The sequence below is a fragment of the Lacerta agilis genome, chromosome 13 (assembly GCF_009819535.1).
Source record: "Lacerta agilis isolate rLacAgi1 chromosome 13, rLacAgi1.pri, whole genome shotgun sequence".
Lineage (NCBI taxonomy): Eukaryota > Metazoa > Chordata > Lepidosauria > Squamata > Lacertidae > Lacerta > Lacerta agilis.
Genome location: NC_046324.1, coordinates 37467340 through 37483180, shown reverse-complemented (window position 1 = coordinate 37483180; position 15841 = coordinate 37467340). Strand labels below are relative to the sequence as shown.

The window sequence follows — 15841 nt, the reverse complement described above, 5'->3', positions numbered from 1 at the left end:
AGTACCAAGCTAGATGCACCCAATTGTCTGAATCAATATAAGGCAGCTTCCCCCCCCCCCCATTTTTTATTTGCATTTCTGATAGATTTAAACACAAGGGGTGAAAAATCAACAACACCCTCCAAAAGTAATAATAAATAGGAAAAAGAAAATTATATATTACATTTTTTTAAAAATACAGTCACTGACGGACTTCACTTCCTCTCCTTCCACGGTTCCTTTTATCTTCCACTTCCTCTCGCGTTTTCTTTGTTTCCATTTTAGGAACCACAGCTTTCTGTGATCCAGACCCAGGTGGATCCTTCTGTGATCCAGACCCAGGTGGATCCTTGTGATCCAGACCCAGGTGGATCCTTCGTGTTCCTTTGTTAGAAGATTTTGCTTGGCACTGGCACTATTCAGAGTTGTGCAAGGGGCACGGGGGGGGGAGAGAAAAAAAGTGTGGGGTGTGTAGGTCGGATTCAGTGAGGTATTCCTGAAAAGAAGTGGGGCCACGCCAACCAGCAGGCACAGATCTTAACTACCCAAGCAGTTGGAGGTTGTGGCTCTAGGTGTTGGGCAGAGGCACCAGCTTCTCAGGATGGGTGAGGGGGCCCAACACCCTCTGAACATTGAGGGGCCCTGGCCCTCTCTAAAGGGAGGGGGGACAAAAGTGCTTGGGCCCCTAGGAGACAGTTCCTATGATGTTGAAGAAGCCCAAGTGAGCTACCTCATAGGTTAACATTGGGCCTTTTAAGGGATTGTCTCAGCTCTAGCTTAAGATAAACCCTCTTTCCTGAGTTTTGCCTATGTGGAACCCAGGGCTTTTTGAAGGAAGTGCTAATTATTTTTTGCTGGTAGCTAGATTCTTCACCTTAAGTATTAGGACGTGAGAATATTTATTCATGCCTTCCAGGAGACATTTTAAGATATGGACTTGTACCAGGGTCAGAATAGGTCATATTGGGGATCTCCTTTTATATCACACTAGCTGACCCGGCCACGCGTTGCTGTGGGTTTTTAAAATGGTTTTTTTTATGATTGTATTGATTTAGTTTGCGGCACCTCCCTGTTTTCAATTACCCTATTTTTGCCCCCCCATTTTCAATTACCCTATTTTTGCCCCCCTGTTTTCAATTACCGTCTTTTCGTCCCCCCGTTTTCAATTACCCTCTTTTTGGCACCCCATTTTCAATTACCCTCTTTGCGTCACCCCCTGTTTTCAATTACCCTATCCCCCCCCTTTCAATTACCAGTTTGTGATATTGCAAATGGCCGACGGAGCTCTGCCAAGGGGAAGCTGTATTAGCTGCAGTGCCAGGTATGACATCAAATTGTGGAGCCAAGGCCTAGCTTTTGTACCTGCAGTACCAGTATAGCTGTCGCTAGAGGGCGCTGTTTCTCTGGTGATATCTAATGCGTGCGCCAATTTTTTTGCCTTTATTCTATATTTTAGGCATGACAGGTGTGGGTTTTTTTTTTTTTTTTTATGATGCCAGATCCTTCCTTGATGGTCATGTTACGCTTTGTACTAATTTGATGCGCTTTGGTCCAGCGGTTACGGAGAACATCGGTGTCCGCCGCGCACACAATGGGAATATATATAATGCCAGCTTTTTCTTGTGTCATGATGTACAGAAATGAACCATAGAAAAAGTTCAGTTTGGCGCATGCCATTGCACAAGGTGGTCCTCCTCTCTTATCCTCAGAGCAGCCCTGAGAAGTAGGTAAGGCTGTGAGAAATAGTGGTTGGCCCAATATCACCCAGTGAATAGAGATTTGATCCAACTATTACCTCTGCTCTGGTTTTTAAATCTGCATTAGTGATGAACACAGAGGCAAAAACCTTTAACGGCATAATTTTAAATCTGCTTCTCTTTTGTGTCTTTCCCACAAATATCATTATTTCTCCTTTGTTTTAGCTGCTTATAATACTTAATATGTCATTTCCCCATTTCCTAATCAAGGATTTAATACAAAACCAATTTTTTCCCCTGTACTCCACTACAGAGAAAATCATAGTGTTGGTGAATCATGTAGTTCAGTGTTGCATATTAAGCTGTAACCTGTTGTTAAGTAATTAAGGATCCCAATACACTGTAATTTATTTTTTAAAAAGATGGTGGAAACGTTTATTCATTTCTCCTCTAAGTTGCTATTGGGTTTACCTGGTCTTCTTTTACTTGAAAAAAAAGAAACAAAAAATATAAGGATGATTTAAGAACTGTATTTATCAGAGGAACTTACACCAGGAGCTCACACCAAAGTGATTTTCTTTAAAAGGTATATAATTAAATATCAGGGGACACGTTACATTTTTTCTGCATTGGGAAGTGGTAGGCACAAACAAAAATGTTTCAGTAGGTTTCATATATGGCTCACTTGGAAAATATTGTAGGATATTGTGCAGCTGAAAAAGACAACTGTGGTGATCATTGAAGTGAAACACCTTCCCTAGGGAAAAAAATGGTTTAGAGCAGGTGTGAGGAACATTTTAGCCCACCAGATGTTGCTGAACTACAACTTCCATTATCCCTGCCCATTAGCCATGATGCTGGAGGTAATGGGAGTTGTAGTTTAGCAACATCTGGAGGGCCAAACGTTCTCCACGCCTGGGTAGCCAAAATAGTGCTGTCCAGATGTTGTTGGGCTAGAAGTCCCATCATCTCTGACCATTGACCATGTTTGCTAGGACTGATAGGAGCTGTAGTCCAGCAACATTGGAGGAGGACCATATTGGCTACCCCTGATGTGGAAGAAGGAGAGAGTATGTATATTTATTCTCCCTTCGGGTAGTGATAAAGCGAGATATCAAATCCAAACTCTTCTTCTTCTTCTTCTTCTTCTTCTTCTTCTTCTTCTTCTTCTTCTTCTTCTTCTTCTTCCTCTTATAATCCTAGAACACAGCTGGGGAACTTGCATTCCGCCGGATGTTGTTGAATTCCCCCAGCCAGCATGGCCAATGGTCAGAGATACTGAAGTCCAAAGAAGTCTGAAAGGCCACAAATTCCCCATCCCTGCATTAAACCATCCTGTCAGATTAACTGACAGGAGATTCAGGACAGACAAAATATGAAAATTATTATTTCATATGGTGCAAAATTGATTTATGGAATTGGCCACCCCAGGATTTGGTGGGACACATTCATGGAGTCTAAGACTATCAGTTGGAACTAGCTGTGGTGACTATATGCCTCTTGAGTAGCAGTTGGTGGAGAACAACTGTCTTGTCAACTCCTGGATAATTCCACGGTCAATAGCCTCAACACACGCAGGGAACTGCTTTGTTGTTGTTGTTTAGTCGTTTAGTTGTGTCCGACTCTTCGTGAACCCATGGACCAGAGCACGCCAGGCACTCCTGTCTTCCACTGCCTCCCGCAGTTTGGTCAAACTCATGTTGGTAGCTTCGAGAACACTGTCCAACCATCTCATCCTCTGTTGTCCCTTTCTCCTTGTGTCCTCCATCTTTCCCAACATCAGGGTCTTTTCCAGGGAGTCTTCTCTTCTCATGAGGTGGCCAATGTATTGGAGTCTCAACTTCAGGACCTGTCCTTCCAGTGAGGACTCATGGCTGATTTCCCTGCTTATTAAGTTATAAATGCATTTTATTTGCCTTGCCACTGACATCTTTCCAGTTGGGGTGGCCTCCTCTTGGTTTGCTTCCAGTTTTAAGGACTTGCAATCCTGCCATATTGGAGTGCTCCCCAAGGGTATTATTACAGCATGTGACTGTTGATTGGGGAAAGGGGGCCATACAAATTAGTGGTTTAGTTAGAGTTCAAGAGCTTTCAAAACTGTGGTGTGGCGGGGTTCAGTATTATCAGATGTTCTAGATCAGGCACCCCCAACCTTCGGCCCTCCAGATGTTTTGGACTACAATTCCCATCATCCCTGACCACTGGTCCTGTTAGCTAGGGATCATGGGAATTGTAGGCCAAAACATCTGGAGGGCCGCAGGTTGGGGATGCCTGTTCTAGATGTTACCCACTCACACATATGCACTGTAACTCTTCAGTGGTATGACTTTACTCCTAAAGGCGCACTCTTCCATTGTCTCCCGAGACAGATGGATGCCGGTGACAGCACAACACCAACATGCACCAGGAAGTTTATAATCTTCCAGTTAAACTGCATAACCTACAATAATACACAACACAGCACCCCACCATCAACCCTTTATTTCAAAGGAGAAATGGAATTTTGATGTGAGGAAGAGATTCAGACTTATATTCTGCTACAAAATAAATGGCACAGAATTTATAGTCACAGCTGCATTTCAGCAGTTGGAAATTTAAGCTGCCAGAGCTAGAAGTTTGGGTGTGTTTGTAATATCTTGAAATGATCATTTGCAGAACACCTGCATTCCCTCTGGAAAAAACAAATCGCCAGCAATTTGAAGCCAATTAAAATATTTCTTATTTGATTGACCCCGTCTCTAATTTTTGTGCCTCTTGCTTGGAACCCAGAACTTTCCCATCAGTATATAGCTCAGTTCCAACATTGTGCCAAACTGTGGATAAGGAAGCTTAGCCATAGTTTGGTGCAATGGGTGATTTCTCCTAATTTAATTTTCCTAAAACTAGATTGTGATTCATCACATGTCACTGAACCTCATCTTTCAGAATATGAACGCTCTCCCTTTATGAACCACCCTGGACCCTTGGTCTTCATCAGATGCCTTTCTCTGTGTCCCCACTTGTGGGAGGTATGGAGGATAGCCCCTTGAGAACAGGCCTTTTCAAGTGGAATGTTTTTCTCAGGGAGATGTGCATGGTGCCACCTCTGTCAGTTTTTAGATGCCAGGCTAAAACCTTTATTTTCCCCCAGACCTTGCATTAATTATCATTGCCTCCTATGGTGGTGCTCATCTTTGGAAGGTCAAAGTGTGGTTTAGGTTCTGAACTACAGTTGGTGCAAAACATGGTTTAGCATGTTATGTGATTTGACTGCAACATGGTTACTCAGAAATAAATCCCACTGCATTCATTGGGGCTTATTTCCTAGTAGGAGTGTTTAGGATTGCAGGTTAATCTATCAGCAAAACCTGGAATGTCCTAATAAATATGCAGCTTGATTAACTGAAGGGTTATGCATTTATCCAAAGGGGGGGGGGACTGTCAGGAGACATTCTACACACAAGTAGAACCTTGGCAGAGATACATGCCCGACTGGCATGTTCCCTCCCTCCTGGGCGATAGTTCGGGAGCTTCAAAAGCGTTCTTCAGCCCGAACATCACAGCGACTGATGCCAGAAGACATCAGCACACTAACGGATCCGCAGAGTTTGCACAATTGCATAACGGACCTCAGCAACACAGCATTGTGGCTAATCTACTTTAATTACATATAAACACACACGGAGCACTGCAACATGGCTCCCTCTCTCTCTAGCATCACACAGCAAAGAGAAAGAACAATAGTCCCACTTCACGGAATGCAGTAAGACAAACATCCTGTCTTCGTCACATCCTATTCTGTGGAATCAAAACACATACCCAGTCATGTGATAGACAACAAACCCATGACCACACATGGGGAATGAATCTCCAACAGGGACATGGCATGAAGTACTTCTCCAGGCCCTTTCATATGCTTCTTCAGCACCACATAGAAAGAAAGCAGTGTGAGCCCTTGGAGCTCATCCTGCACTGACGGAGCATTTGTTCTCTCAAAGAACACAAAGGTTACTAACCTTTTTGTGCCCGTGGGGACATTTGCAAACTGGATAAACTGTCATGCGTAGCACATATACAAACACCCCAATCCAGCACCTGCCACTGCCTGTTTTGTTACTACAAAATACTTCTTTCAAGCCTAATTTTGGTGGTGGGAGAGGATCCCATGGGCACCAGGGAAAGCCTCCTGGGGCATGTGTGTGCCCGTGGGCACCATGCTGGCAATTCCTGAAATAGTGTCTCATAAAGCTTTTCATACTGTAACTTTGGGTGCCATTGTCTGAAGATGAGCAACCTTTCTCTGGCTTGCACTGGTTTGGCTCAGAAGTTAGCCCCGAGGAAAGAGCAGGGAGAGAAAAGGGTCTGAAGGATCCAGAAGTCTAGTGACAGGAGTTGGAGTCAAGCATAGGTCAGCAATAAAAACACGGTGTCTGTGAAGTTAACTCTTTATTCAAAGAAACCAAGGCAGCACAGGCTTAGTGATCCCTTCCTCTTCCTGGTAGGTCTCCCCCCCCCCCAATGAAGCCAGTGCGAGGTCTGAATGTCCCTGCCTTCCCAGTGCTCTCTAAGGCTCCTTCTCTCCAGGTTTTTCCCAAGCAGTCACAAGCTGCATCTGCACACAACCAAACTCTCCTCTCTTCATTTCTCAGCATTTTCTAGGGGACTGGGGGGAGGGCAGCTGGTGGTAGCAAGAGGGAGAGACTCCCTGGGTTCTTCAGCAACCTGCCTCAACTGTGCCTCTTGAGTCTTGACCATGGGTAGGCAAACTAAGGCCAGTGGGCCAGATCTGGCTCAATCGCCGTCTAAATCCGGCCCGTGGACGGTCCGGGAATCAGCGTGTTTTTACATGAGTAGAACGTGTGCTTTTATTTAAAATGCATCTCTGGGTTATTTGTGGGGCATAGGAATTCATTCATTTGCCCCCCCCCCAAAAAAAATATAGTCCAGCCCCCCACAAGGTCTGAGGGACAGTGGACCGGCCCCCTGCTGAAAAAGTTTGCTTGACCATTCTCCTGTCCAGCCTCTGCTTCAGCCTGGAGTCTGAGCTGCTCTCTGCCACAGCTTCTTCCTGCTCACTAAACCCTGTTACCTCTTCTGCTTCTGACACCTCCCCCCCCCTCAGTCTGCTCCTTCCTCTTCCTCTTCCTCTGACCTCTCATCTTCATCCCACCACAAAACCCCTGGCTCAGAACCTTCTTCCCTTGGGGATTCCCCAGCTGGTGCCTCCCAGCACTCCTCTGCCTCCAGCCAGTCCATGACATCTAGCAAAATTAAAGTCTAAGGACTTGCTGAAGTTAACAGCTGAAAAAAGGACAATGAAGAAGAGGGAAGGAATTGAGCTTGAGCAGCTAACAGGTTATAGTATCCATGCAACCAGCCTCAAACAGGAGTCATGTATTTATTATTTAGCACACCGAAGTACAGTGGAACTTTGGTTCTTGAATGCCTTGGTACTCGAACATTTCAAACGCCGAAAACCCGGAAGTAAGTGTTCCGGATTCCAAACGTTTTCCGGAAGCCGAACATCTGATGTGGCTGTCAGCTATTGTTTCCGGGGTGCCTGTGCCAATCAGAAGCCATGCCTTGGTTTTTGAATGTTTCAGAACCAAGGTACCACTGTAGATTTCAGAAGCGTGCGAATGGGGGGGGGGAGTTCTTTTGTTTTCTCTCCTTCGTCTGTGATTCCTCCCTCCTCCCACTCTTAAACATCCCCTACATAGCTCCCCCCCACCCCATGTTGGCTGAAACAGGAGCAGTGCTGGAACTGTGCTGCAACATTTTCTTACAGGTTCCCACTTGTAAACTTTCTCTCCTGCTGATGCACTCGAGTCCCATCAACTACTAGCTGCAGTTGATTGATTGCTTCCTGCTGTTGAGAAGCACTTGACCCAATACATTGAATTACGTTCAGAATATCAGGGATTTGTTCCCCCGGAGCTTCCTTGTATCCTGTGCTTTGTCACTTTCATCGCCAGAGAAGCCTCCATGGCTGCTCACATTGAAGGTAGGAATGATTTGACTGGAAGGGAAGGCAGATGAACCCTCCTGAGAGTTAATTTGAAAATAATGCTTTAATGGATCAGTAGTAAAGTAGGCCGTGCTAAGATGCTTCATTCTGCTGTTTCTTGTAGGGTATTTAGGGGAGGGGGAGTAATAAATTCTGAAATCACAACAAGGATCCTTAAATAAATATCTTACTGGGGGTTGTTTTGTTTTTCGTTACCAATGGCCAAACAGCAAGGTATACAAGGTGTTTGCATTGCTTCCGGGGAGTTAATGATGCTGAATCAAAGTTAAAAAGGAAGCTCGTAAGAGGCTGTAGCCTGAGCAGCAAGAGCCTGTATTCAGCACCTGCCGAATGGCTATGTGGATTCAGCATCTGTATACGTGTAGGAAGCTGCCTTCAGAAACACAAAATAATAAACCAAAGGAGGAAATCCCATAGTAAGTTCTGCATAGGAAGCTGACTTCTACTGGGTGCATCTAGTCCAGGGGTAGCTAGAGTGGTGTTGCTGGACTACAACTCTCACCATGCCTGGCCATTGGCCATACTACCTGGGACTGATGGGGGTTGGAGTCCAACAGCGTAGAGATAGCACTGAAGCCCATCCCTTCTGAGTCCCAATTGTGTCTTCTATGAAAGCTCTTCTATGAAAGCTTTCAAGGAGGAATTGCTCCCATCATCTTCTACCTGATTCTTCTAACTAAAGATGACAAGGTTTGAACCTTAGACTTTCTGAATCCAAAGCCAGTGCCCTAGCACTGAGTGATGGTCCCACTGTTGGAATGGGACCGTGATGGAAGTCGACTGATACAGGGAGGATTATTGGGGTTTTTATGATTATGTATTTTCTGTTGTTGTTTTTATTGTGATTTTATGTTGTGAACCACCCTGAGTTCTACGGGTACAGGGCAATATACAAATTTAATAAATAATAACAATAATAACAATAGGACTCATTGCTCTTGGCTCTGTGACAACTCCCCCTCCTTTCCTAGGTTGTGTGCGAAGTTGCTACTCTAGTCCATTTGAGAGGTCTGTTGATGAATCCTATGATGATTGTGTCATTGGATATATGGTGCTTTGCAGAGTACAAGAGGAAGGTCTGTGCCCCAAGGAGCATACAGTCGTAAATATGACATGTGGGAAGTGACAGGGGAAAGGAAGGGAAGTGGAGGCATGGGTAAAGGGGGAAAGAATCAGTCTTGAGCTACAAATTCAGATGGCACATTTGCACATTGATAAAGGGTTGGGGGTGTCTTATAGGTGCCAGTCAGTTTTAAAAACTGAGGGTTGCATCCAGAGTAGACCCATTGAAATTAATGGATATGACTAAATTAGCACTGTTAATTTCAGTGGGTTTTCTCTTGAGTAGAAATTAGTTGGATACAACCCAAAGCAGGTACTTGGCCTCTCTGGACATTTTGCTGCAATGCTATGCAAGAGAAGGTGAAACAATCGTTTTCGTCCTAACAGGCAAAATGGAGATGAGAAATAGTTCCTCAACTGGGCTGACATATTGCATTGCATTGCATTGCATTCAGCTTCCCTTTAGACATGGCTAGGAAACCTGTGGCCCCCCAGATGTTGTTGGGCTCCAGTTCAGCCCCTGCCAGCACAGCCCATGGTCAGGGATGCTGGGAGTTGGAGTCCACCAACCCCTGGAAGACTACAGCTTAGCCACCTCTTCCCTAGAAGATCAAGTTTGCAGCTTGAGTTTTTTTAATGGGTTGCCTAACTAATGGGGGGCGGGGCCAAAAAGCACTTATGATCAGCTTAATGTAATCTGTTGATTTAAATGCTGCCGCTCTAAAAACTATCTGCATTCATTTTAATCCCCCGCCATTCATCCTCAAGTTGCGCCAAACGCATCCCTTTCATTTTCATTCATTCGTTTTGTCTTGGTACCATAGCCCTTGAAAAAGAATGGTTAAGGAAGGGGGTGAATACTAGCAACCTATTGCGTTTCTGTTGCTCCTTCGTGTCTTTGATGATCCTGTTTCCGTTGCGTTGACAGTCATTGGCCTGCTTTATATTCTTGTATACTTCACCAGAGCTTTTTATTTGACATATGCATGGTTCTTTCTTCTTGGCACTTTTTGTACCCACACTTTTGCAGTAGCGTCTGTTCTTCATACGACGTTTTCCTCATTATATGTAGTTCCTATTGCAAGGTCTTTATATCTCTGTGTAATGGAAATGTACTAATAATGCAGTTTTCTCAGGCATCGCCCCCCTCCCATTTCCTGCACGTGAAATGTTGCATGATATACATAAAGTGTGAGTATTGACTCTGTGGCCCTCCAGATACTGTTAGACTCCCAACTCCCATCAGCCCTACCCAACATGACCAATGATTAGAGATGATGAGATGCTCAGCAAAATCTGGAGGGCCACAGATCCCCACCCCTGATATATTTGTCCATACAAAAGAGCATTAGACAAATTCATAGAGGATAAGGCTATCAGTGGCTGCAAGCCATGACACCTATGTTCTCCCTCCACTGTTGGAGTCAGTATGCCTTTGAATGCCCGTTGCTGGGAACTGCAGGAGGAGAGAGTGCTCTTGTGCTCGCTTCCTGCTTTCAAGCTCCCCAGAGGAAAGGGCGGAGGAAGGGGGTGTGCGGTGGGTGCGGGGCGCCCGTGTGTCACCACTGAGGCGGGTGACAAAATGCCGGGCAGCACTCACCGCGGGGCCTGCAGCATGCCCAACCCATGCACCTCTCCTGGGAGAGACATGGTGGATTGGGTGCACGCAGGCTCCACGCTGCCCAAATGGTCCACCTGCTGCCTCCTTCCCAGCTGTAGGGCGGCTGAGTGGGAGGAGGCAGGCAGACTCCGGAGGCCCTGTGGTGCGCCCGCCCCGCCCCTATGGGAGTCTCACCCCGTCCCAGGCACCCGAGCGGCTTCCTACGCCCTTGCCCAGAGGCATCAGTTGGCCACTGGAAGAACAGGATGCTGGACTAGATGGTGTTGTAATTTGTCCAGGGAAACGGGAACAACGGGCATGCTCCCTGCTGGCTCAAACACCCCCGGCCGAACTGCCGGTCAGACTTCGAAGCCCTGGAACAGCAGCAGAAACCAGAGACCTAGCTTCAGAAAGCCAGACACTCTTTCTGTCTATTTAGCAGCAGAAGATGCACCACAGAGGCTGGCATGAGCATTATATATAAGCATTTATTAGGCGAACATGAGGACAAAAGAAAGCACACGTGCAGTCACCTCCATGTTCGGAAAACGAGAGAGAAAGTACAGACTGAGGAACGGAAGTTCCCAGCAGCACACTGGAACACTATACAGACATGTGACAAGCTCCCATCCTCAGTCTGTTATTAAGGTGGAATGGGAATTACAACAGATGGACCTATGGGCTGATCCTGGTGGTCCCTTCCAACTCTACCGTTATACGATTCTAAGAGCATCTTATGATGATGTGTTGTTGTTAGAAGTGCTGTACTTGCTTTCATTGTTGGCAGTATCTTATGTCCAGGTTTGGAGGCAGTATGTCTCGTAAGTGACAACTGATGGGGGAGCAAATGTAGGAAGAGGACTTTTGCTCTGGCCTCTTCCCAAAAGCCAGTGTGGGAAAACAGGGTCCTGAGCCCGATGGACTTCTAGTCTGACCCAGCAGGGCTCTTCTAACGTTCTGCATGGCTAATCGATTTAAAATGGATTTATTTCACAATCTACTTCCGGCAGGTATATATAAGGATAAAAGACGATGAGTGGAATGTCTATCGAAGATACACGGAGTTCAGAGTCCTTCATCACAAGTTGCAGGCAAAATACCACCAAGTGAGAAGTTTTAACTTTCCACCGAAAAAGGCCATTGGGAACAAGGTAAGTGCGAATGAAAATGATGTGGATGCCCTGAGATGCAAAATACATTTGCAAAGCAGGGCATTTATTTATTGTTTACTATTAACTGTAGCTTTAGGAAATGCACAAATGCCTTTGTCCAACAAAGCATTAAGACAATGAGCAAAGGAATACATGCTTGCCCAAATGTGTCAATTATCTGAGTTAAAAAAAAAAAAGTTTTGCAAGGTGAGAATTGGAACTATATCACATGGTCACACTGCATGTGAGTTTGGGGGGAGGTTAGGGAGGAGGAGGAATGAAGAAGGAAATGAAGCACCTAATATATATTCAGCACTGTAACCAATGTTGGTAAATTAGAGGACATTAAGCTCCAGGAGAGGCTGGCTGGATCCTGCCCCAGGAAGGAAGCAGCTGTGAGACTGGGAGGAAGTAGAGGCAAGGTGACTGTGTATCAAGGGTTCAGATATGTGGATGGGCGCTCACTCATAGGTCGGTATTGAGTGTAGGGTTTCTCTGGTTGAGTTCTTCAACCTTGGTTCCCCAGACTGTTTTGGACCACCACTCCCATCAACCCTGACCATTGGCTAAGCTGTTTGGGGATGCTGGGAGTTGCGGTCCCACCACTGCGGGGAACCCAAAGTTGAAGAATGCTGGTTTAGCCACTAGAGGACTTGTGGATGCTGCTTAAGTAGGTTTCCTCACTGAACATTTTTTATCACCTCTCCCCCCCCCCCCCGCCCAACATTTCCAAATCTTTGGATGGTGGCCTGGAATGGGTTTGCAAGTACCAGTGATGGGGTGTCTGAAGCATGTCCTTGCCCCTGCACCCCCAAACGACTCATAAATTTTGTCTGGGTTTGGCAGCTAACTCGGATATGTGCTTACTACCAACCTTGGCTTCTATCTGAAGTGGAGGGGCAAGGGTTCTTGACTGGGTAACAACACAGCGAAGGTGCTCCAATGCAATTGTGCCAAGCCTTAGAGAGGCTGGAAAAACAGCATTTCAGATCATTCTGGTGCCTGAGAGATTCCCGTCTCTTCTCCGAGCTCAGGAGAAGGGCATGGTTTATTCCACATTATTGGAACGCTGGTTCTTGTCCTTTAAAAAATGTGACTTAAAAAATGGAACTTTCTTAATTTAAGTCTGGTGTGTGGGGTGATAGCAAACCAAGTTTTACTCAGAGTAGACCTGTTAAAATTAACAGAACAGTAATCTTTTCCAAGACTGGTTTTGCCCAAGAAATAAGAAATACATTAGCATTAAATGTAGCCATAAAATCCTAGTTTGTCTACACTTGTGTGTGTGTTTAAGTGTTTAAAGATTTTGTTCTGTGTTATAAGGTGGTCCTTCGTTGTCTCTTTAAAAGTTCTGATGCTCTTCGCTACTTTCCATTCAGGTTTTTTCCTTGCGTACGTATTGCATCTTTTCACAACTCTTTAGTAGACTTTTACAAGTTTTACTGGAACTTCTCTGAAGATCATTTGTATCGTTTTTCTTTGCCATTGAAGGACATGTCCTTTTGCTTTTGAGTGTCTGGTTGAAAAAGTCTAAATTCACACTCATAATCCAGTGCAAAATAAGATGTTAAAAATCCACACCTTAAAAAAAGCTGACAGTTACCTCAGAGGCAGAATCACCCTTGTCAACATCCTTGTCGCTCCCTTTTCGCACACTAACAGTGATTCTGTTTCGTTTGGGCTGAATAAGAGAACACCACTTCCCTTGGCTGAACCTTGGCTACTGTCATGATTGCAACTAGAGTAATCTGAACATTTATATTATCCAGAAGAGTTTGCAAGGTGTTCTAGAAGACATCTTCTTGAAATTAATTGAGTACTCTGGCATGATGCTGGGTACAATCCATCTCCATCCTTTGAAGGCGATGGCAAAAAGCCCAGGAAGTAGTTCAATCACCGTCCTGTCCTTCTGTGAAATAAAGAGTATTCAGAGCAATGCTGGGAATTTACAAGAATTGCCAAGGTGTCTTGTGTTTTTACCTAGAGCTGTGGTGAAATTTGCTTGGAATGCAGTTTTCTGAATGGATTTGAGAGAGTTCTGTTTCCTGTCCTTCTTAGAACTTTCTCCGAATAGTCTCTACCATTTGGGGAGACAACTTGCACACATACTCAGCTGATTTACACTGGGAGAGGGGATTTTACAAAATGGCGGCCAGGTTGCCAACGCAGTGGGTGCTGCCACAGCTAGTGGCAACCAAGGCAAAGGACAACCTTGGAGGGTGGGGGAAAGAGAAGCTGGGGCGCTGCCCATGGTGGGCCCCATCTCCCCCCAAAATGTGGAATATTTTATTCTCTTGTTAGAGATAATTTGGTGAAATTATCCTCCCAGTTTCTCTGCTGGCGGTAGGTTTTGATCGGTCATGTCAACAGCTCTCAACTCTGAATATTACCGTACTTTCCCGTGTATAAGACAGGTTTTTTTTTTTTTTTTTACTATAAAATACTGTTAAAAATTGGGGGTCGTCTTATACACAGATAGTGCATATGGGTGATGGGTGATTGGTTGCAGCCATGAGCCGGAGCTTGTCAGCAGCGATTGGGTGGGTGATTGGTGGCTGTGGCAAGGGCTGCTTTGGATTGGCTGCCACTGCAGCAATTGGGCGTGCAATTGCTGGCTACTGGCGGTGAGTGGGCAGATTTTTCGTTCTTCAGCAACGCTTTTAATTGGCAGTGTTTGTCAGTCGGGTGAGAGATTTTCGGCATTTTGTTGTTGTTTAGTTGTGTCTGACTCTTCATGACCCCATGGACCACAGCACGCCAGGCACTCCTGTCTTCCACTGCCTCCTGCAGTTTGGTCAAACTCATGTTGGTAGCTGTGAGAACACTGTCCAACCATCTTGTCCTCTGTCTTCCCCTTCTCCTTGTGCCCTCCATCTTTCCCAACATCAGGGTATTTTCCAGGGAGTCTTCTCTTCTGATGAGGTGGCCAAAGTATTGGAGCCTCAACTTCAGGATCTGTCCTTCCAGTGAGCACTCAGGGCTGATTTCCTTAATAATGGATAGGTTTGATCTTCTTGCAGTCCATGGGACTCTCAAGAGTCTCCTCCAGCACCATAATTCAAAAGTAGCAATTCTTTGGCGATCAGCCTTCTTTATGGTCTAGCTCTCACTTCCATACATCCCCTACAAAAAAATCTCAAAAACTCTTGGCAACCCCGCCCCGCCCCCCCAAAAATCTAAACAACTTTGGGCAATCCTCCCCAAAAAATCCTCAACAACTCTGGGCCATCTCCCCTATTTTCTTAAATTGGAGTCTCCAAAAGTAGGGGTTGTCTTATACACGGGAGCATGTTGTACACGGAAAATATGGTATGTTCTTGCTCCACTTTCAGAGGCAATATGCATCTCAGTCACAAGTGGGTAGAGTACTACGACACTTTAGGTCTTGCAGACTCCCATAGTCATCTTGTTGCTCAGCATGAGAAAAGGATGTTGGACTAGATGTGGTCTATTTAACTGCGCCATCGAATCTAATGTGCACCTCAATTTTCAAAACCTTGAAACCAAAAGAGTATTTGCTGGCGAATGTAAATCTAATCAAATCTAATGCGCATCCTAATTTTTGTGACGTAATTTGGCCAAAAAAGAGAGGCAGCAACGCTTCTGAGTATCAGTTGCTGGAAACCACAGAAGCGGAGAGTGTTCTTGTGTTCGAATCCTGCTTGCTGTTTTCCTACAAGCATTGGGTCGGTAAGTGTGAGGACAGGATGCTGGACCAGATGGGCCTTCGGCCTCATCCAGCAGGCTTTTTGCGTTCTTATGGGGGGGGGGGGAATAGGAATGTGCCTATATACTGCAAGATACAGAAGTACTGTATCTCCTCCTGAATAACCTCTTCAGGGATGCCTCATGCATTTTGCTTTGGATTCTGTCAGCGTGGCCTCTGATTCGATTCTTGCTCTTTCATCCATAACTGAGGGGGCGTAGAAGTTAGTAAAGATTGAACACTGGGTCTTTTCATCTTGGAGATTAGGATGCATTTGCCATTGCTGCTGTGAGTCCTACTACTCTGAAGTCCTGCTTTGGGGAGATAAAAATAACATCTTGTATATATATTTACACATATCTGTTGTTCCATCTAACTGTCTCATAGGACAGGAAAGCAGTATTATTTTGCCCTGGACATTTCTGTATGTTTCTCTGCGATGGAGAAGAGGAAAGAAAACAAATGCCTCTAACTTTTGTCTTATTAACATTTTATTTAATATGAAAAACTAGTGCTGTAGTGGAGGCGAAATGAAGGGGAGTGCGGCTCCAAGATGTTTTTTTATGGCAAGAGCGGTGGCATCATTTGCCAGAGCTTTGGTAACTAATGAATTCTTCTTGCTCTGGTGAGTGAATGAGG

General features: G+C 45.2%; 1 protein-coding gene across 7 annotated transcripts in view; it reads left to right on the top strand.

Moving 5' to 3' along the window:
- Window positions 1-15841, top strand: part of SNX29 (sorting nexin 29) — a 196132-nt gene that overhangs the window by 118280 nt on the left and 62011 nt on the right. For 6 of the 7 annotated variants that reach the window (XM_033166463.1, XM_033166457.1, XM_033166456.1 and 3 more), the window contains one exon: window positions 11356-11496. The exons of the other annotated variant lie outside the window; for it this stretch is intronic. In XM_033166463.1, coding sequence (XP_033022354.1) covers window positions 11356-11496 — 141 coding nt within the window. The remainder of the gene's footprint in view (window positions 1-11355; window positions 11497-15841) is intronic. 7 annotated transcript variants of the gene reach the window in all.